General features: G+C 37.8%; 4 protein-coding genes across 5 annotated transcripts; 1 reads left to right on the top strand and 3 right to left on the bottom strand.

Moving 5' to 3' along the window:
• Window positions 1-424: 424 nt before the first annotated feature.
• On the bottom strand, window positions 425-5,277 carry LOC149025559 (uncharacterized). 2 transcript variants are annotated; one of them, XM_089145766.1, is made up of 6 exons: window positions 4,432-5,277; window positions 2,615-4,276; window positions 2,421-2,546; window positions 2,123-2,292; window positions 1,763-2,015; window positions 425-1,673 (listed from the first exon to the last, which is right to left on the bottom strand). In XM_089145766.1, the coding sequence occupies exons 2-6, from the start codon at window positions 3,236-3,238 to the stop codon at window positions 1,509-1,511; spliced, it is 1,338 nt and encodes a 445-aa protein (XP_089001892.1). In that variant the 5' UTR covers window positions 3,239-4,276; window positions 4,432-5,277; the 3' UTR covers window positions 425-1,508. The 2 variants fall into 2 exon arrangements, with proteins under 2 accessions (XP_089001892.1, XP_089001891.1); XM_089145765.1 differs by having other exon boundaries at window positions 2,615-5,277.
• Window positions 5,278-6,141: 864 nt separating this feature from the next.
• Window positions 6,142-7,307, bottom strand: LOC149025558 (PLASMODESMATA CALLOSE-BINDING PROTEIN 5-like). The gene is made up of 3 exons (XM_089145764.1): window positions 6,795-7,307; window positions 6,644-6,671; window positions 6,142-6,523 (listed from the first exon to the last, which is right to left on the bottom strand). Exons 1-3 carry the CDS (start codon window positions 7,204-7,206, stop codon window positions 6,370-6,372), a joined length of 594 nt encoding a protein of 197 aa, XP_089001890.1. The 5' UTR covers window positions 7,207-7,307; the 3' UTR covers window positions 6,142-6,369.
• An 803-nt stretch (window positions 7,308-8,110) lies between these two features.
• On the bottom strand, window positions 8,111-9,194 carry LOC149025557 (RING-H2 finger protein ATL39-like). The gene is made up of 2 exons (XM_089143140.1): window positions 9,065-9,194; window positions 8,111-8,977 (listed from the first exon to the last, which is right to left on the bottom strand). The coding sequence occupies exons 1-2, from the start codon at window positions 9,118-9,120 to the stop codon at window positions 8,515-8,517; spliced, it is 519 nt and encodes a 172-aa protein (XP_088999266.1). The 5' UTR covers window positions 9,121-9,194; the 3' UTR covers window positions 8,111-8,514.
• A 13,187-nt stretch (window positions 9,195-22,381) lies between these two features.
• On the top strand, window positions 22,382-22,840 carry LOC149025556 (uncharacterized). Its single transcript, XM_089143587.1, has one exon. It carries the CDS (start codon window positions 22,382-22,384, stop codon window positions 22,838-22,840), a length of 459 nt encoding a protein of 152 aa, XP_088999713.1.
• The last annotated feature ends 16 nt before the right edge of the window (window positions 22,841-22,856 follow it).

Below are 22,856 nucleotides of genomic sequence, written 5' to 3'. Positions count from 1 at the left end.
CATCATATAATGATTTATGGAATATTATTATACAGTCTTATCCTCTTGTTATATTGAAGCTTTGTAGGACCTCACTTGCATCTACCCAGCTAACATGCAGGTTAATCAAACTGAGATTCTTTCACTATGAATTACAACTGTGTAGATTGGCGGTATCAAACCAAGATTGGTTCACTTTCATTTGAGAGACAAATGAAGCTATGGAGTGATTTGCTTCTCACTCTTTTTGTATCAAATGGGGTTGATGAGGGTTACTCTGTGGCCATTAATTATTGTGGGGACAAAGGATGCCCTAATTAGTAAACTGAACCAACAATGCATGGCTTTCTACTGAAGAATGTTTTGTGCATCAGATTTTGATTGCCTTGCCGTTGCTACTGATGGACCACTGGAATATCTTCTTATGATATCTTTCTAAGAGTGTCCACAGTTTCTCAAACTCTTAAGGTAAGGGAACAACAACTCTGTAGAGGAATAAAGTGAGATGGTCCCCAACCAAAGCCCTCTGTGCCTTGAACCTACCATGTATCATCATTATGAAAACGTTTTGAATGTTTGATCCTGTAGCATCCTGAGCCGAGCAACCATGGTTTTACTCACGGATTGCTTGTAAATTTATCTCAAGAGTTGCAGCCCATTGGAGCATGGATCCGAATATGTGTAAATCCAGAAGTAATAACTCAACCTTGACTCGAATCTGGTTCTGGTCTGTGTGGATACAGTTCTGCTACCATGCATTGCAGGCATTATGTTACCTGAACGGCTGAAACTAGCAGTTAGTGGGGCATTTTTTAAATGCAGTATCAGTTACTGATTCCGATATCTGAACCAGACTGACAGACCACAGGTTCTCAGCCTTTTTGCTCATAATCCATTTTTAATGTGAGTAGTACTTCTTGGGTCCCATTCTAGGCTCTATTATTTATTATTTATTTTATAGAAAATCATTTTCTACTCATTTGTTTCTGCATATGATCTCTGATCCCAATTCTTGGGGTTTGAATCATCTTCCAAAGAATTTTAGTTTCATACGTTTGCATGCGGCCTTCTCCTTAGCTCAGTTGGAAATTCATGGATATGAGGGGAGTTCTTCGCCAAACTCACCACACCCCTGCTTCAGCTTCAAGCCTCAGCAATGGGGGGATACTAGCTATGGCTAGAAAGAACAAAACCAGAAACCTGGATCATCCTCATTTCATCTCCCATGCAAAAAGTTTGTATCAAATCCAGTGTGCTTTCGTCATTCAACATCAACGAGAACTGCAATATCAAATGCACAACAAACACTCGCAACCCATCGTTCAAAAATAAAGACAGAATCCAACAAATCAGATAGATTATAGACATACATTTCTTCAACCCAGCCCCCAACTCTCCGGGGATCACACACTGGACACATTTCACCGTTGTTGGTTCTACCATGGTTTCTCCTTTCTCAGACAACATTCCTGAGAAACTAGGAGAGGCAACAGAAATGCCAATGTCAGAAATGCTTCCAAATTCTCCACTTACAACTTTAGGTTTAGATCAACTGTGTCCACAGCCTCGATTCTCCGGTGCTCGTTGGTCGTGGTCGCCACTCTATGGCCTTTTGGTGGGAAGAAATTGTGGATGGTTTGCTTTTGTTCTATTGATGAACCAGCTTGTCGCAGCGAGGGGTCTTCAATGCTTGCCTATTCACCATTTAACCCAATAACCCACTTGTCAGAAACATTTCAAAACAAATATCAACAAAAGATTGATAGGGAAAAAGAAAAATTACCAGAGATGATTGCAAATCGCATTCAGGGATTGGATAATAGGGAGGAAAGGATGCTAAGGGCAGTTGCTTCTTAGATTTACAAATCATTGATGATGAATTTGCCGCAGTTGATGATGAGTTTGCCGCAGGAGGGCCCAAAGTGAGAAAATCCCCTTGAAGAGTTCCATTTTCTTTAATTCCATTCTTAAGGTTCAACTCAGACCTGGTTCCTCTCCCATTCGCATGGAGGGGTGTGGAACCCGAGATATTTTCCCTGTGGAGAGAATAAGCATGACTGAAAATTGTGAGCTAACAACCCAGAATCCCAGGCAGGACAAATCCACGCTGCTAAAGAAAAAAAATTAATTCAAAAATACCAACCTGATAATGCAATCTCCAGGTTCCAATTTAAATGTGCTGCAACTTCCATTGTTGTTGCCACATAAATAGGGTTCTTCTGGTCTGTAGATTGGCTGAATAATTGAAGGAAGTTTTGAAGGAAGCGGCAGGTTGTCCAGAGAGAAGGGCCATGGTCGCTTAATACCAACCATCTATACTACATTCCAACCAGTCCAGTATCAGAATCTGATCCCATATTCTAAACAATCTCAACTCTTCTATAATGTAAAACTTTGGAATTTAAAACATGAAAGTGAAGGGAAACTTCCACCCCACATACCCTCTCATCATCGGGCCATGGTGTCGGTGGTGTATAGTTGCTGTTGCTGAGACAGCTTTGGTTTAAAGGGAGCTCTATCATGGAACCAAGTCCAGACGATGATGAAGTGACAGAAGGGAAATTCACCTGCAGAGACAGAGAGGATCAGAGAGATTGCTTTACAGGAAGCAATTAAACAGAGAAAAATCGATTACCTTCGTCGAAGATTGTGGTTGATTTCTTTCCATCATAACTGGCGGAGAAGAATGCCAAATTGGGAAACAGTCCTCATAGGTTCTGTATGCAAGTCCATGATCCAGTCTAGGAATATTGCCATTGTAGTTCAACTCATTCCACATACTAGAATAATGTCCTTGCTCTGTAAAAGGTGTGACCGTGTCAACCAACGCATGACCACCGTTGCCACCGCCGGAAGCAAGTGGACGAGTACCATAGATTGTTGGGTACGAAGGAGGTGGTGGTTGTGGTGGAACCAACAGATCAAGAGTTGGAATAGGACTCGTCGGAGGGCTTCCAAATAGAGCTGTATCAATTGAAGATGCAGGGAAAGCAGAGGAAGAAGATGACTGGTGGTGAGGAGGGGGAGGAGGTAGTGGAATAACAAAACAGGGAGAGGACACACCAGGAACCACGTCCTTCTTCTGCTGCTGCTCTTCTAATCGGATCTTCTCCAGTTGGGCAACGCCCAGACCTCTTTGTGGGATTTTCTTCTGCTTCAGTTTCTTGGAAGAACGACCTCCCCCATTACTACTGCCACCACCACCTCCGCCACTGCTGTTATTGTTATATTTCTGGTGTTGCTGTTCTTCTTGTACCATTCTTCTGCGCTGCCATCTAACTACAGCTAGGAGAAAGAAATGAAGACACCCACATGCCACGAAATTTTCCTTGGGTTTTTTGCTGTCGTAACAAAACAAAAATCCAGGTTGAAATTCGAAGGAACAGACAGAAGGGGAGAGGTAAGAAGAGAAGCCAAATCTGAAAACAGAGAAACCAGAAACACAAGATCAAGAGGAAACCGAAAACCCCATTTTTGAGAACCAAAATCTCGCAGGTTCTGGAGTAAAAATCGGCTACTTATGGGAAAAAACACACAGAACCCAGCCCAAGTTTTCAGCAAACACGGAGATGGAGGTAAGAAAAATAGTGAGAGAGAAAAAGGATCTGAGTGTTCCAGATCTCCCTCCCCGTAATTCGCTTGTCTGATAGACAAATCAACCCGAAAAACATGCTCTTTCAAACCACAGAAATCCAAGCACTTATCGTATCTTTTTCCATCTCTTTTCTCGCCCAAATCCTCGCTCCACTCTCTCCCCTCCTAGACCGACTCTCAAGTGCTCAAAATCAATCTTCCCAGTTTTCTCTCTCTGCTCATTCCATCATCATCAAAGCTCCATTTTTTATGCCCCATGAATTATTGTCACCCACCTCACCACCTCTACTCTTGGTTCCTCCTCCACATAGCCTCACATGGAAATATGGAACACGCAGAATTCACATTGCCTTTCTCTCCTACCTTCTCTTGTTGGTCAAGAATAAGTGGGATTGCTTGTCATTTCGCTTCATTTAGCTCTTAACCTCTTGTGGCAAATTAGGCCACCATTAGCAGCTTTACTGCTCTAGGTTCTGATTTTGGACCCACACGGCGATGACCCATGCAAGCCATTGGTTCAATGACTCATTTGCACACTTCCATTGATCCATTAAATCAAACATACCTTCATATCATATCAAATGGAATCCCTTTTTTCTTCTGGTGAGCCATACTAATTTTCTACACGGACGTTTCCTTTCCTTTTCCTGTCCTGTGCCAAATTCCAAACTCACAACTCCCAAGACCCATTTCATAATTGTCACTGTAAATCAAAACAAAAAAGAAAAATGAGTGGGATTTTTCAGTTATGTTTGATAGTTTTGAAACTTGAATTTAGTGGTCCATGGAGTTAGGTAGAGTGTAATGCATCATGGTGTGTCCCAACTGATCCATTATTGGATTTTTTTCGAACTCAACTGCTAGCTTGGTTGGTTGGTCCATTGGAGTCTCTTTGGTTTGATACTCTTATCTTCACTTTGTACCTCAAGATCCAAGTCCTTCCTCTTTATTCATCTCTCTCTTCCTGTCAAAGCCAAGCCTAGAAAATATAGATTAGGTTTACGCGGTTGTATAATACACAAGAATAGCAATTCTAGCACTGTGGCATGATCTATATTAGGGCCTACAGTCACATGGGAAGTTAACATAGGAGAGCATAGGTAGATCTTATGTGAACCCCACAGCTTAGCTATGTGTGGTATGATATATTGCTATCATGTCTAACGTATGTACACCATATATTGCCATATTTACTACAAGAATGATGAAAATATTAACATTCACATTTCTTTTCAAATATGTTTCTTAATGATCAACAAGCATTGTTGTAGTTGAACATGCACACATTTGGCAAAAGGATCAGAATTAATGTGATGTTCAAATCAAAGGAACTCATTCCAATTGCTTGATCCTTGCCATCCTATTGAGTAACCTGAAAAATGAAATTTAATTGTGAGATATACCAAACTGCACCTTTGAGGACTTCAGTTTACCAATTGTCCGGCCGTTCTCCATGGTTTGGCGGAAGGGGTGGAGCATGTAGTCATTGAATCAAATAGCAAGCGTCTAATTCTTCTATTGAATAGGGAATCATCTCTCTTCCCCTTGGATATTCATCGTATAATAATGGATGTACTCATCTTAGGTCCTATTTTTAAGAGTGTAATTTTCTCTACATTTCTAGGCAGATTAACGCTACTACAAATCTCCTAGCCAGAAAGGCCAAGTCAATGACGAGCTCGACTAGTTGGCCTATATAACAAATTACGCTTTTACAAGAGACCTTATGGTTTTTTCTTTTGGGTACTAGAATATGAGAGCCAAGTGTGTGTGTGGGGGGGGGGGGTCTTAGTTTTTTTGTTGTTGATCAATTTCATCCTGCAAAACATAGTATGTGGTTGAATGGGGATCATATATTCTTGTAGCCTTTAAATAGAAATTAAGGGGTACACATGTGTCTAAGTTGGAAAAAGAATAAAATTGTTCCAACCCAGTTCTAATTGGGTATTATTAGATTTAGAACCTCAAAGAATTGTAAAAATAAAAAAAAAAAAAAATGGCAGACTCTATTTTGTCTATTTATAATAAATGTAGCTCTATACCGTAAGCAAAAAAATCCCCATTGGAAGACTCACCCACCACAGCCAGGTGTACAACCCGGGTCGAACACCGGATTAGTCAGGGCAAAGCCTTGAAAACCGGGGTTAGTAACCCAAAAAAAAAAAAAAAAATGTAGCCCTATACCATGGCGAATCTCATGGATCAAGAATTGAAATAAGCATGACATATGGTAGTTTAATTTGGGATTGATTAGGCTAAAACGCAAAGGAACAATGCAGTTGATAAATGCAGTTTCTTTCCAGTAAGATTTACTCCTCAAAAGACATTGAACAGCTCAATGATGATAGGGACCAGTTCTCATTGTCAATAAAACTTCTCACTATGGTAATTAATTTGATATGCTCAAGCTCTTGAGTGAGATATTTTTACCAAAAAAACAAACCCCCTAAGGGGTTGAAGAACCGCGTTACTACATGTATTCAAAAGCTTTGTTTTCTCAAGCAAAATTTCCTCATTTGTCACCCTAAGGGGTTGGAAAAAAAAAAAAAACCTTCTCTCTCCGAGAAAAACTGAAAAATTGAGTCGAAAATTGACACAAATCTAGTGTAAATGGGCTGGGCTTGTGATTAATATTTCATTCGGGAAAGAGACAAAAGAGCAGGATGAGGCAAATGGCCCACCTCGAATGTTGCATAAAGTTGGGCTTGGGCTTGGGCTTAGCCTCAATCCATCTCATGGTTTTCCAAAATGTTTCGAGCCCACACAAGGACACAAGCTTAGCCTGTGTGTGACACGTCACAACTTGAAGACTAACAAAGATGTGAAAACTAACGGTCCGATTGTTAAGGTCAGTCTCCATCTGCCGCCGACGGCTTTATCACCACTGAAATCTAATCCCGTGGGTCCCACTTGAGCTGTTCCACTAAAGCTCCCATTTACCTTCAAAGAGCTGCATCAATTCAAGGACCCAAGTCACCCAACAACACAAAAAAGGAAAAAAGAGTTACTTTTTTGTTTTCTAATAATTAAAGTTTTTTTAATCTTTGATCAATTGAAAATTGAAACTCACCCAGATGGAAACTTGCATTTCCCTCGGCCTGAAATTTGAAAGAAAACAAAAAAAAAAGACGGAAATATCAGTAGAAAAACTGAAAGCTTTCACATTTTAATAGTGAAGAACCCTAATTTTAGATAAAGACGGTGGGAGAAATTAAGCTTACCAGGATCTAAAGAAGTGAGGCTCGCAGAGTTCCCGAAATTGCAGCTGTCACTCGTCATTCCATGCTTGAGGAAATAATCGTTGAAGGCATAAGAAGCCATACTCTGGAGATTAGTCGGATCGTAGCACGGAGCTCCCTGCTGTATTGCCCCACAATCCACTCCCCCAGCACCACAAGCCCAATCCAGTGCCGACTGCAGAGCTGAATCGTCGGCGTTGTTCTTCGCCACGCACCAGAGAGGAGTTCCTCCGCTACCGGCTTTCGATTCCAGATCTGGCTTTCTACTCGAATACGAAGAAGAAGAAGAAGTAGCTTCGAGTGATTTTTCAGTATATGCTAATGCAGAACAATGAAGTAATACGGTGGTAACTAGGATGCATGAGAGAAGAAGATGACTAGAGATCACCGCCATTGAACTCGAAGAGATCCGAAGCTGAAGCTTCGAAATGTAACCGACAGAGATTGGATTCGAAGAACCGATTCGTTTATTACAGAGAAACCCTCGGACTCGGAGTGGTGACTGACACGCTGTCCTTCCTTGTCCTCATATTCTAGTGTTGTCCATCTGTTCATTGTTAAGGGCAATTTAGTCATTCAACTCTTCGCATAATCATTCAATTATTCGCTGAATGCTGACGATGAATCCTGGCCGGTGAATTGCTATAAATTGTATCATTCATGAATCTGAGTGGGTCCTGGCCCAATTAGTGGTGACGTGTGCATCTTAGTGGTGACTAATGGGCCAACTAAATGGGCCATGACGCTAAACAATGGGCCTAAACAGTATTAAACATATGGACGTACCTCAGATCCATAAGATTAAGGCCTTCCCAATTTCCATTGCCAAATAATGACAAATTAATTATCACTAAATAATACTGATATTTTCTTAATTTTGTGTTACTAATTATTAAAAAAAAATGAGTGGGGGAGTGGGGGGACAAGGTAGTTTCAAGAAATAAACCTTTTCTTTATTAATATTTTTGGACAAATCACAAGTGTTTTTCATGTTGACATTAACTAATAGTGGCTTGTTTATTGAAAAATAATGATCTTTAAATGTATGTTTCATGTCGATTCCAATAATGATCTCTTGTTAAAAAAATGCAAAAATGAAAAAAATATTCAGTTAAACACAAATGATGTGATCATCTTTCGGAGTTCTCTTCTCTTGACAGGAAGCATCCAAGCAGTTTCCTCATCGAAGGGAAGATAAAAGTATTTTTTGGAGAAATCAATATCTCAGCAGGGGACCAACTCCATAAGATGGTCAAACCTTCTTACCCATAGAGATGAGAAAAGTGTTACAGAGTAATCAAAAGCTAAACGTCATCAGACGATCACTGTTCAGTTTCGGCAGAACTGGTGTCATCTCATCTGGGGTTTCATCAGCCAGGGAGGGTTCTCAATCATTTCTACAATCTTTACGTGTAATGAATAAAACCTGGAAGCTGGAATTCTGTGGATGATCGATCATTGTTCTTTATCTTTTCTCTTCTTTAAAGTATTTTTGCTAGCTGTTGACTTTTCTTTGCCAAATTGGGAAAGGAAAATTGCAGGAGACAAAGAGGTAATCTTGTTTACAGACTCAAATTAACCGACTAACTGAACTGAATTCATGGTGGAGTAGGAAAAAACTAAGGAAAATAGATAATCCTGTATACGGAGAGGCACAGAGAGATACATGTATGAAACTAGTTGCTGATGACTTTCTTGATCTTCAAGTCTTCAACCCCACTTTTCGCTGCCCCCCATCTATGGTAATCATGTAGGCATCCTCCTTGGAAGTTTGTGAAGAAGTATTATCAGATGTACTGATCTCTGAATTACAAATTGTTGATGAAGGGGTAATCGAATCCCACAAAGCAGCATTGGTTGATGGTTGTGCAGCACAACGGCATACTGGGCATGTGGAGTGAGTGCTCAGCCAGATATGGATGCATTGGAAGTGGAACATATGCTTACAGGTAGGTATTAACTTGGCCATGTCTCCTTCCTCCAAGCTGCTCAAGCAAACGGCACACTCTACTGAATCAGTGTTGCTTTGGAGCTGGTGGATCGCAGGTTTGTAGATGAAGGTGGGCAGTGAAGCAATTACTGGTGGCTGGAGAGGCTGCACCATTTGTGAGTCTGCAACTGAGACTTCATCCATGGATATCTGAGCAGCTTCTCTCCTGTGGATTCTGTAACTTTTCCAGACATAGAAATAGATTAAGATGAGAACTGCAATCATAGCGAATAAGGCAATGACTTTACCAACTGAAACGTACCCCATCTCATGATTCCTATGAACAAAGTAGTAACCAGAATTATCTTCAGAACCCATGGAAGTAGATGGAACCAAAGAAAAACAAGTGATGGCCCAATCCAAGCAGTGGGTAGTTCTGGGGTCTCTCTCTCTCGGTCTCTCCCTTGTGTTCTACGAGTTTCTGAATAAGAAACTACAAATTAATAATGAGAATGCGTGCGTGTAGGTGTACGTGTGCTTTTTCTCTTTAATTTACATATATATATACATATACCTGTTGGTGATTGAGGTAACCAAGGAAGGATTCAAGAAATTAGTGTACATAGAACATAGCTCCCTAACACGTACCTGTCTCTCTTTTCTTCTCTTCTTAGTCAGATTCTTCTCTCTTTTTTAGGTAGTGTTACTGTTTTTTTTAGGAAGAAGATTGATTTTATCAATCTGATTGAATGATCGATCGACCATGTTCGTGATTGGTGGTGTAGGTTTTGAGATAGAATCCAAGAGAGATGGTCTGGTTCCATTCTTCGATTACATATGAATATATAGCTCAGACATGTGCGAGAATAATATCTGAACCAGCATTCTTGGCACCTAATTTATATACGTGTTGGTGGAGTAGTTGAGTGAAAAGGAGATCAGTCAAATGTTAACTACTTCCTTTTGCAATCGAATAATCTTCTCTTCCCCATGATTTATATTGTGCTTAGATTGCTTGTTGATTCTATCATTCATGCTTCAAATTATTTTTCTTTTAAACTTCATCCAAATTTACCATTATAACTCTATAGTAAACAGTATAATTTTATCAACGGGGTTGGTCCAAGTGGTAAGCAACTAGGTCCGCTTAAGCAAGGTTTTGATATCAAATCCTTGTGGATGCAAAAAATTCTCGCTGGGAGACTCACCCACCACAGCTAGGTGTGCGACACTCACCCACCACAACTAGGTGTGCGACGCGGGTCGAACACTGGTTTATAAACCGGGGTTGGCAAAAAAAAAAAAAAAAAAAAACAGTATAATTCTTCTCCCAAAATCCATGAGAATACTTGAAGATTACTGGTGAAAAGTTATGTCAAATTGGTAGGTGCACCATTTTTTTCTTCAAACCCTTGGTCGTAGTATTTTATATTTTTTTTATATATAAAATGAATAAAAAAATAAGAAAGAACTCATGGAGGAAAAAAGAAGATGAAATTTAGATTCTATTCTATTAAGAGCAATTTAAATGAAATTATCTAGTCATGACTTAACCTAATTTATTATAAAGTGTATTATTGTGCAAATTTAAGAGATTTTGATGATCATTGTTAATTTGACATAGTATTTTTTAGGGTGCATATTCTTTCTACCAATTAACTTAAGGTGTCTCTTAATTTTATTCTTTTAATAATTGTACATGCTATTAAAATTCTTTTTTTTCTTCAAATATTGATGGCTTTATATTATTATTTTTTTGAACCAAATAGCTTTCAATTAAGGGGTGGGGACATTGAAATATTCTTCACGAATAATTAGTTGGGGTAGAGACAAGTTGAATAAAAATAATCCAAACCATGTACATGCGGGCCAATAATTGTTTACCAAGTGATTAATTAAGATATTTAATTTTATGCATATGAGAAATTTTCTTTTAAAAGACAATTCAAACTTCATTCAGAAGTTACTGATGAAGTTACTGTATTAAACTCCTTACATTTATGGGCAATTGTTGTCTAATTTATGATAATTCCTTCTTGAAAAGCACTAATGGGAACTTTTAAAATAATGGGAAGGTGGTAACAAGACCGCCGTATGAATCTTTTGGCAGAACATTCCTAAAGATCTACCATCAAATTTGATGAATTAAATCTAAAGTGTCCAACAAATCACCTAATTTTTCTCCGTTTACTTGTTTGTGATTTTTATTTGGTGCAACTAGGGGTGTCAACGATGCAGTTTGAGGCAATTTCGGGCTGAAAAACACCTAGTTCAAACACAACCCATTAGCAAAATAACGGTTTCGGACCAGTTTCGATTTGGTGTGGTTTGGGTTCGACTAACTAATAGTTTGGACTAACGGTTTAAATTTCGGTTGACTAACAGTTTATGATGTGTAAAAAAAAAGAAACAATTGAGCATCCTACAACAAAAGCAAAAATTATATGAAAAACAAAGTTGATATTGGTCAATTTCCATTAAAAAAAACCCACTCATTCTATAGAAATCAAGATCCTAGATATTAAGTAGTAAAATGACTATTTGATCTTTGAATTCATACTTAATTTTTTAATTGTCTATACCAACTACCTAATGATAATATATAATGATTCAAATACTATTGAATGTAAAATTACAAAACGGGTTGCTGTTTGGTTTTGGGTTGGTGCGGGCTCCATAACCCTCAGCCCAATTACGGTCCATTAAGGTTCGATTCGGACTATAACGGGCTGGTGCGGTTCGGTTTTAATGGTTCGGACTATAAATTGACACCCCTAGGTGCAACGGTTGCACTAACAGTGATGTGTTATTATTTTGCCTTGTGAACAAAATATAAACGTTGTGTACAAAATCTTGTTTTTCTCTCTCCAACCTTCACTTTGGTTTCATCTCCACTGAACAATATTTTGGGTACCAAAAAAAAAAACAATATTTTAGGGATACTAAACTTAATTCCAGAAATAAATAAATAAATAAATAAGTGAACCAAAACCTAACTGATTTTAGGGACTTCTAACTGATTTTGCTCGAGAGGATTAAGTAAGGTGGAATCAAAGTTATTTTACAGTAACTACATACAGATAACTTACACATCTATGTTACCATACGAAGCTTAAATCAAATTTAAATTAAGTAAGTTGATAATTATTTTTGTAGAGTGAGATTATAAGAGGGGGAAAGAATATTACTTGATAATGGAAATGCAAAATCTAATCCATGTTGATGCTTTATCTATGCATCTTTATTTGCGTATAGGTTCTACCTACTCCCTTCAAATTCTATTTCATCTTTTCTTTTGTTCCTTCTTTTTCTAATTCTTCATTAATTTATATATTTCTCTTATGATAAGAATATATTCTTTTTTCTTATATGGATGAAAACTAAGATGTTTAAAGGTGTCAAACTTTTGGATTAAAGTCTCTCAAGCTGTCGGTTTTCTATTGTTGTCAACAAACAATTTATACGTTTGGAGTTATATAAAAACTGTTTTTTCTGTTTTAATTATTTTTCCCGGAAATTATATTTATTTCTTTTTTTTATACCAAATAAAAATGTAAGATTATAAGTTTATACCTTTTTTTTTAAAAAAAATGAAACTTTGATTATTTAAATAAAGGGGAAAAATGAATATTACAATCTGAACAATTTCTTGCTGTTAGTATCATCACAAACAAGAGTAGAAAGAGCCAACAAAAAAGCATATGCAATTAGATGAACTTCTTGGGAGGTATTAAGGAAGTCTGCCAGGAAGTCTCCACAAGGGGGAAAAACCCCCCCCGGGCCCCCCCCCTCCTGCCCCCCCCAGGGGAAAGCCCCGAATAAATTGGATGGCCTCCATGGAATCGGAATGAATTTCTATCATCGCTAGACCCATTTCACCAGTAGTCTTCATGCCACGCTTGATCGCATATAATTCCAACCGAATAATATTTTTCTCATTCCCATGATGATTTCGGACCCCCACTGGACCCATCACAATTTATAGCCACCCAATTACCTTCTAGCTTGGGCCATCTATGACAAACCGTCTTTGGAAGTTGAAGAATTACCCCAATGTGCCATTGTGTAGAAAAATTCCTATTTTCCTGAGCTGTCAATAAGTTTGAATGGAGGGTGTGTGAATCACAAGCGGGTATCCTTCTTAATTTTCCCCAATACCGCATGAACTTTTGTAGTATTAGCACCAATAAATATTTGATTGTTCCTTTCCCCCCATATTCTATGTATAGTTGTTGTCATAGAGAAGCACCGGACTACAACTCTTGCCGTTAAACTCGCAAAATGTGGGGTGATCCATATGAGTTCATCTTTCCTAGAAGCCAATGGTAGCTTGGCATACCTGTTTAGCTCTAAGATATGACGTCATATTCTAGGAGAAAGTACAAGAGAAGAAGATATGATCTAAGTTCCTTTGAACCTATTGTAGAGCACACAAATTGTCATCGTTTTTATGCCCCAATTATGCAATTGGCATCTTGTTGAAAGGCTTTCTCGACATGCAAGCCAAGTGATAAATGCATAACAAGGGTGATTCACTTTGCCCAAACCACCGCCGACCAAGCAACTTTATCAGACCTTTTACGTAGGCTATCCCATGCAATGCAAAGTGAAAAAAAATACTTGCTAGGCATCCATAGTTCCATACTACTCATGTTAACTTCAAATACTTATCAAAAACAGAATTATGCATGTATTAAATTATCGAAAACAAAATTATATATGTATTAAATAACCTAAGGGAATTTTGATACCTCCACGTTTGAAATTTGAATATGCTTAACGGCGGATAACAGTGTTCGTTTGGTTCAAACCCACACTTAATATATTGCACTAAGGGAACTCAACATTAATTTGTGGTCCACTAAAGAGACCCACAGCGTAAAATACTCTTTTTATTTTCTCTATATGAGTAAGATATCTTTGCAAACTCCATTTTATATGTAGTCATGGATGTGCATGCACAGACGGAGCTATTAAGAGGCTACGGGGGTGTTTTTTATATATAGTGAAATTGGGAGGATATTAAATATGCTGCCGGTAAGGGTTGAGCCCACAACCTCTCAACTGAGAAGTGAGGTTTACAACCATTCGTTAACCCTCCATTGGCCAATTGCAATCTTAGTTTGCTTACCAAAAAAATCCTTAACTTTGATTAATTGGACATTTAAAATTTAACCATTTATCAAATCTAATCATAACCATTGAATTCTTTTTCTACTTTATTTATGAAAATTGATTGTTTTCTTGATATTTAGTTAACAAACCTATATTTTCTCCTACAATTTATCCCCTTATATTCTTCCGTTCATGTTTTTTTTAAGTTTTAAATGGTAAACAAATTTAATTGTACAATTTTACCCATAAGCTTCATTTCAATATATTTTTAATAATTTACCTGTAATTGTGCTCTATATTCTAATACTCCTATTAATTTATCTATATTTTATGTGAGCTCCATGTTGAATATTATAAAATAATTCAAAGGCGAGACCAACACAATATGTGTGGTGAAAAACCCGTTAATTTTTTTTTTTTTTTTGAAAATGAACATTGTCTGATTTATTTGATCCCCCTACACTCTCTCACAACTCACAAGGCCAAGGCAGTGAAATGACCAAGCTGGCCCTCATCTGGATGTCTTATGTGTGCACTGCAAGATTGAACCGGGGGGGGGGGGGGTTGGTGCATGCAACATGCACCTTCTAACAATGGTTACCAACCTCTGTCATTTATTAGTATTTATGTTAAATTAAAGGCATCATAATTTCTATTAAATGTTCATTTATTTGTATTTTTTTTCCTTTTGCGAACTTTAAATATAAGGATATTTTGTTACAATCTTTTTTTTCTATTTGATGAAATATCGAAAAGAAAAGAAAAAAAACCCTAACCATTGGAGATATACCCATGGCAGAAAGCTTAAAATTAGTGGATTTCTATTGTTTTATTTCAATAAATCCAATCAATAGTCTCATTTTTGGGTAAAGAGTTTCATTTTATTGTAAAACATCTTTCTCTACGGTGATATAAGGTTGCATGCATTATGGGGTTTAAATCTTCTGCGGCGACCAAAGTAGCGGCCATCCACCGGCCACTACCAGGAAGCCGTGTTTCTTAATATATCTCTGCCATTCAATAATTTAAGTACTCAGTCCCGGTTAAACCGGTCTAGTTTAGGCTCTTTTTGGTATCAATTATCATTGTCAATTATGAGAAATTTTCATTATTTTAAATTGTTTGGCATCTATCCTGAATTTTATTTTTATTTAAAATAATAGAAAAACCTCCAAAATCCATAATGAACTTTTTGTCCATTATGGATTATGATGAGAATTTCATTATCTTCATTTGTGTAAGTTTACTTAAAGTTCTATAAGTGAGATGAGGGTAAAATAGTCAATACACATTCTTTTATAACAACCATACTTTTTCCTTCTTTTCTCACTTGTTTACTATCATTTTTAATAATTTTTTATCTTGACACCAAACTTATTTTCCATTTCATAATTTATTTTCAATAAAATTCACCAAACCATTTTTCATTCTTGACCAATAATAAATTCTTATACTTATTTATTTTAGATAGGCATAATAGATAATGAGAATTGATACCAAAAAGAGCCTTAGATGGTCCATCGGATTAAACCTCGATCGACTCACAAATTAACCCTCTTGTCTCCACCCACTCCCCACAACTCCGTCATTATCGATCTTGGTAGGCATCTGGTGGCATTTAGTTGCCGGAATCATCATATTGGAATCGGAGTTGCATGGCTTGCCCTCTCATTTAGTAATTAATATCGCTCTTCCTCAGTTCTCTTCTCTCTCAGTTAGTAAAATTTTCAACTTTTGGTAGAATCTGTGGCTTTGCCAAGGCTCAAAATGTGCTTGAAAAAAATCATAGACATCATGTCCAGTGGAATATCAAGAGGATCATCATCGAATGCGCAATTAGAGGATGGATAAACCTAATGAAACCGCTTAGGTTGAGAAAGATGTGGTTTTTGCTTCGTCGTCAGCGAGGGTTTGATATCGACTTAAACCTCAGATTAGGTTCTGAAAATCCCATGGTAGCGCCATCAGTGGAACTGATGCCTGTGTTAAGGTTTATATAGGTAATTTATATCTGTGGTCTCAGTCTATGTTTCAATGATTTCAAGACGTTTTGAAGGCAGATGTCATCTGAAGGAAGTTGGAAACTCATCATATGATTTTGCGGCGACTAAGAGAACAAAGGAATTGAAGCAGTTGAAGAAGAAATGAGAGGGATTTTAGAAATCATAAATCTGTGAGTCTAAAGCTTTGAAACCAATGATACACAAGTCTGTGAAGAAATTAAGGATGTGAAGCAAAGTAAAACTATAGCCTCAGAAGACGACTAGAAGAACGAGATGACGGCGACTGACACGATGACGGTGATGTTGTGAGAACTGAGAAGAGGGGTTTGTGAGTTGAAGCAAGTAAAGAGGGAGTGATTTTTAGGTTTGGTTAGATGTTTTGGTTCGAACATTGAACCGGATCAATTAGAGTCAATTAGATTGGCTTATGATGAGTACAATGTTCAAACTATTGAACGATTGAGATATATTAAGAAACACGTGGGGGCTGCTGGATGGCCGCTACTTTGGTCGCCGCAGAAGATTTAAACCCTGGCCAATGGAGGAGTAGTAGGATGGTTAGGAACCGCTTCATTGGTTGAGTTATATGGTTTATTTAATATCCAATCAATCGGTCTCATATTGAGTAAAGAGTCCCAATCCCTATATATAAAAAGCGCCTTTCTCTTACCGTGAAAAAAGGATTGTAAGCCCTTTATGATCCTCCTCAGAAAATTTTGTGCAGTAACTACACCATTCACACCCCCAAATATATATGTTTAGGAAACAATTTTTTTCCCATTTTCTGATGACCTTGAAAAATATCATTTGGGGTCTATAAGGTTTAATGCTTTTTTTCCTTTTTTAACAAATACTCCTCAATCCATTTTTCGTATAGCTAGAAGAGGCGTTTGATTGGAGATCGATCGCTGCAGACATTTTAATGGCTGATCGCGTGACCTATTTTAAATGATCTACAAGATCCTCAGTGCAAAAAACTACACATATAATAAAACCATCACCTCGTAATTTAATTGATAACTCAGAATTAAATGGTTATACAAATGGTTGCTGATGAGTCAGATAATAAATTCTTCAACCTTAAACCTCATGTCTTTGTTGCCGCCGATCTATGATTACCATGCAGGGTTCTTCTCTGGAAATTCGTGAAGAAGCATCATCAGATGTACCTTCTGCAATTAGAACTTTCACGACAGAACGGCAAATGGGGCATGTTGAGTGAGAGCTCAGCCACAAATCGATGCATTCCAAGTGAAACACATGGTTGCAGTTGGGTATTAGTTTGGTCATATCGCCTTCTTCAAAGCTTGTTAAGCAAATCGGACAGTCTAGTGTTTCAATGCTGGTGTGGATCTGATGGGCTGTTTTGAAAACGAGTGTAGGTAATGAAGCAATGACCAACGGATCGAGACCATTGTCCACAGACGATTGTAGACGAAGTTGCAGCATTTGTGAGCCTGTAGACGATAATACTTCATTAATGGAAGATATTGATTGAGAAGGAGGAGGAGCAGCAGCAGCAGCAGCAGATTCTCTTATGCGGCGTCTGTAAATACTGCATAGATAAACGAGGACTAAGATGACAACCCCAAGCACAAAGTATATGGCAGTGATTCTGATTATGGCTTGGTTCCATGCATCGCCATCAGAAAATAGGAAATCTAAAGCCATGGAAATAGATTTTTCTACCCAAAATAAAAGAGAAACTACCTGAGAATCGAGATTTAAGGAGGCTTCGGGAGAATTTATATGTACATGAGATGCATGGGAGAGCTGAGAAAATCTGAGAAAATCTGAGAAAATCCAACCCAGTCAAAAAGTCAACGTTATTTGGAAGTCCAACCGACCGACATCTGTAACGCGATTCTAGTATTGCTTTTCACTTCCGGGGTTAAAAAGGTCAATTCATTCTTGTAACTTACATCACATTCCCAGTAAATTGCTTCCACATTAAATGCACAGAACTGTCATTGAAAATTTTGAATTGATAGAGTCAAAATTTAGATCAAGATTTTGTTCCGACAATAAAAAAAAATTTGGCTTGATAGTCCTGTACATTTAATGGGCACGACTGAAGCAAGGTCCCACAAACACGCGGTTACCTTAGGGTTTAAATGGTCAATTCATTCCTATAACTCACGGGCGAAGGGTATGCTTGTAAAATAACACTCTTTTCTAAAATTCAAATACAAAGCATCGATTGGTTGCTTATTCTTTCTCTAGGAGGACAACGAGCAATCAAGTAAAGTCTCTTCTCCTTCTTCGCAGTCTTTTTCTTAGTGAGGGAGAAGCCTAATCAAAGACTAGTTATAGACCAGGCATTATTAAACAAAGTGGAAGGTGATGTTAGTCTGTGGTAGTAGTAGTTAGGAATATTTAACTTTTTCTTAAGACTTTTATTTTACTCTTATTTTGGAGTTAGTAATCTCAATTAGAACACGGCAGAATCTTAGCTTTCATTTGATTCCTTCTTGTAATTAGGTTTTAAGAAGTGACTAGGAGTCTTTTTATAGTCAAACTAGGCATTTTAGAAGGTCTGTATATGGGTAATCTATCTCCCATAAATTAAAGATCATTTGAACTTGGCCCAAAAAAAAAAAATTAGAGATCATTTGAATACAGTGTTTTCATAGGAGTTTTGGTGCTGTAGAAGAATATATAAGGGATTGACTTCCCAAGCTTGAATTCATTTCTTTTCTTTCTCTTTCTCTTTCTTCCTCTCAAGAATATCTGTAACCATTCAAGCTGCTGTTCAAGGAGATTTTCAACAACAGTAAGTCATCCCATCCCCAATTCAATTCTTATTTTGCTAATCCTCTAATTCCCTTGACCCTAGCTTTCTCTTTTCAATTTTTATTTTTGACCAACCCATATCATTCTAACACTTCCATCACTTCCATAACCCAAATAGAACGATTATAATAGGTCATTATCGTTGGATTAGATCTAAGCTTGAATTTGGGTTTTGGAATTTAAACTGCTGCTACCATTCCGGGGGGGGGGGGTTGTTGGGGGTTTTGGTTTGGGGGGGGGACAACAGGGGTTGGAGGATTAAAACAGAGAGTAAATGTTAGGGGAGGGGGTGTTTATAACCAGCATTATAAATGAATCTTTTTCTTTCTATGTAACTCTGTTTCTTCTTTTTTCTTTGTCTTCTTCTCATTTTCCATCTCCTGTTATCTTATTTTTGGAGTCTTCTGTTTTTCTTTATATATGATGTAATTCCCCATTGTTAGAAATAGCATTGAGATAATGTGGCTCTCTGGATATATGAAGCGATGATTCATTATAGTTTTCTTTTATGTGTTTTTGGATTGATTCATGCGAAGGGCATTCGGGTTGAACACGTCTAAGTATTCGATCAAATCCATAGGTCTATACCAGCGCTTTCGTACCCAACTTCATTTATTTGCTTATAATGACAAATGGATGATTTTTTTTAGTTCTTGACAGATTATTTCTTAGACGATATACAATGTATAATTATTGGAACCCAATTAGTCCATCCCCTCCCCAAAAAAGAAAAAACCAATTCACTGCCTCTCTGGTTCTTGCACTCCATCTGTTTGATGGAAAGACCGATCGACCAATTCTTCAACCTGAATTATCTCCATCGATTAACGAGCCTCCAGAAGAAGTTGAATTCGGGCTATTGTTTCCAACTTTAAAAGAACTGGGCAGAAGCTCTGAATGAAGGAGACCCTTTAGTTGTGAGGGAGGAGAGAGAAATTAGTCCAATTCTATACTCGTAAATGGTATTGGGCTCACACTCTTCTCTTGGGGTACAACAGCACACCTGCAAATAGGGCATGTGGAGTGTGAGCTGAACCACATGTTGATGCACTGCGCGTGAAAAATGTGCTTACAATTTGGTAGAACCATGACAATCTCCTTCTCCTCAAAACTTCCCAGGCAAACCACACAGTCTTTCTCGTCATTCCCATCAGCCAGATCGCTTTTCTTGCAAACAAAGACGGGCAAGTTAGCCACGACGACCGGATCAAGCCCTTTGCAGAATGGTTCCCGTGGTTGTACTTGCCTGCCTTCGATACCCTGATTGGCTCTAGAGCTACTACGAATGGCCATGGCATGGTACCGTCTCATAACAAGATGCTCCACATGGTTATAGAGTAGGATCAGAAAGACCAAGAAAGCAATTATTCCAAAGATTGCTATAATGATCCTTCTACTTAAGCTGATATCCATGGCAGATTCAACTGGGTATCGTTTATCTGGTTTTGGTTACTCGCTTTTTTATTAGCCATTGTTTGAATTATTGATTGATTACTTGTGCATTTGAAACTTTGTTATGCCTGCAGTATCTTTCATAGTAAACATCAAATGAAGTTATAATATGCTTGATCCCTTCCTTTGCCTTTCCGCTTTGTTAATCTATCTAGCTAAGATCCTACACGTCATCCAGTCCATTAATCAGATGGATTCTAGCTCTGATCCCTATTTGTCCGATTGGTTGACTCGACTGAATCAACTTGAAAAACAACATTAAAAAAAAAATGGTGACCATGGTTTTCGATCACAACTTTTGAATGGCTTGTCAATGTTGATTTCCATCTCCAAAGAAAATGTAACATGAATGAGTACAAGAGGAATTAGTAAACCAAACTTGGAGTCAAACAGGGCAGAAGAGATCAAGTAATGACGAAGTCAGTTTAGCCGTAAGAGAATAAATAAACGTTTCTATCCTCTGGAGTTGATCTTTCAAGGAAGAACACTGTGAGGTTCGACATGGGAACGGCAAATAGGGCAAGTAGAATGTGAATTCAACCAGAGAATGATGCACTGACCGTGAAACATGTGTCTGCAATTGGGTAGAAGCATAACAATCTCTTCATCCTCCAAGCAGCCCAAACAAACCGCACATTCTCTGGACTCAGCTGGGGCCTCCATGGTCTCCTTGTAGACAAACATTGGCAGGGAAGCGATGACTGATGGCTGCAGGCCTCCTCTAGTGGTGGTCAATGTTGCTGTTGCTGTTGCTGTTGCTGTATTGTTTCGTCACCAACAGAGCGCACTGCTCGCAGTTGAAGGATAGTGGAGAGTTCCATCGAGCGAAGATATTGTCTACGCATGGAAACCCACCATAGAAAGCCGTAAAGCAAGACAATGAAAACAGAAAAGATCAAGAGAGATAGCATCGATTTCATAAAATCTGCCATACCCTGTTTCTGTCTCAACCGCATCAGATTCAAGAGAATGTGAAGGGCTTACGAGCCAAATCTTTCCAGATGAAGAAACAGATCGATTTCTTTTTGTATCGCTCTAATGGATTTCCATTTTCAAGCACCCTAATACACCTTAATTTATTTTTTGAATACTATGAAGGTAAATGTAAAATGTTAATTTTTTAGACCAAAAATATATTGAATTAAACCTCATAGACTCCAATGAAAAATACCCTTAATCATAACATTTATATGATTCTACAGTTCTTCTGCTGAGCTGGTGGAAAAGTTACAACTGGGTTTATTTGGGAATATCTCGAATATACATGGAAAGAGGTTTTGATTATTCTTAGTCATAATTCCCTTTTTAGTGTTCTTGAAATTGAATAAATTACTAACTTTGGGATCTTCTTGGATAAGACTTCCATGTTGGTACTTGGTGCCTTGATTTAAATTTAAATTTCTCCTACACTAATGACCAAGATCTTTTAAGGTAAATGTCATGTTTTCTTTATATTTCTTTACCATACATAGGGAATGACCTACCTCTGAAAACTGAGAAAATTAATAAAGATTTTAGTGAGACCTAGATAGACTCTTAAAAATATGACTGAAGTTTGTTCATTGGAATAGAATTTCCCTCTAAATTCCTTTATTTTAATTAAATTTTATTTACTTGTTCTTTTATCTTTCTTCTTCTACTCAGGGTGAAATTTTAATCGATTGTAACTATAAATATCTCCATTACGATTTATAAATAAAATAATACATTTTGAACAATAATTTCTTCAAATTCCAATAATTCACCACTACTTTATGGTGGAAAAATGTAAAGTGGAGCAAGGTAAAAAACTCCTTACTTTGACTGAGGGAAGATTTTAGAGCCTAAGTTTATCGATCATAGCATTTTTCTAAATGACACCCTTAGGTGCACCCTAAAAAATGCGACTCACTTTTACCAAGTTGGACTGAAGCCTAATCATTAGTTTTTTTTTTCGAAAATCAACTTAAACCAATAAATCTGGTTTCCCAACTATTGTTTTGCTAACATAAAATGCCATAAAATGTTAGGGTTATAGTTTAAGCACAAGGTTGCTTAAAGCATTACACCTGAGTATCTAAATTAGAATACTTAGACCGTTGCTTTCAGCTAGTAATATATAGATCACCACTAAGTTCTACGATTAATCGGACTAAAGGCCCATTACACCGTTGGATCGTAACTGATCTAATAGCCTATAATAGAACATACGTTGGGTATTTCGGTTTCTTTTGCCCAAGTCAAGAGTTTTGTTCATTATTGGTTACCACCGCCATGGGGTTGGATTCTTATCAACTATGACGGTTCTCTCTGGAGGACATATTGGAGGGTATGGTGCTATGGCTCGAAATTGCAGAGGTGATGTTATTTTTGCTTGTTCTAGTGGCTGTACTAATGTGGGTGTTTTTCATGCTGAAATGCTTGCAATTCGGTGTGGCTTGCAATACGGCTATAATAAGGTTTTGGTGCATTCAGACTCCGAAGTGGCAATTAGGACTTTACAGGGTACTTACCGCCCACATTGGGAGATACTACACATTGTTGAGGATATTCTTCACTTGAGATCTTTGTTTCAGGAGTATATTTTGGTGCATGGTGTTAGGAAGACTAATAGGTGCGCGGATTTTTTAGCCAGACTGGCAACGTCAGACCAAGAAATTTTGTTGGATCCTCTCGATTTGCCTGCTCAGCTCTCTCAATATGTTGTAGAAGAGCGATCCTTCTCAATATGTTGTAGAAGAGTGACAGAATCATAGGTTCTTTAGAACCTAA

The sequence above is a fragment of the Hakea prostrata genome, chromosome 2 (assembly GCF_041222555.1).
Source record: "Hakea prostrata isolate BN-2017 chromosome 2, UWA_Hpros_2, whole genome shotgun sequence".
Classification (NCBI taxonomy): Eukaryota; Viridiplantae; Streptophyta; class Magnoliopsida; order Proteales; family Proteaceae; genus Hakea; species Hakea prostrata.
Note: the sequence above shows the minus strand (reverse complement) of the source record. Positions and strands in the feature narration are given on the sequence as shown.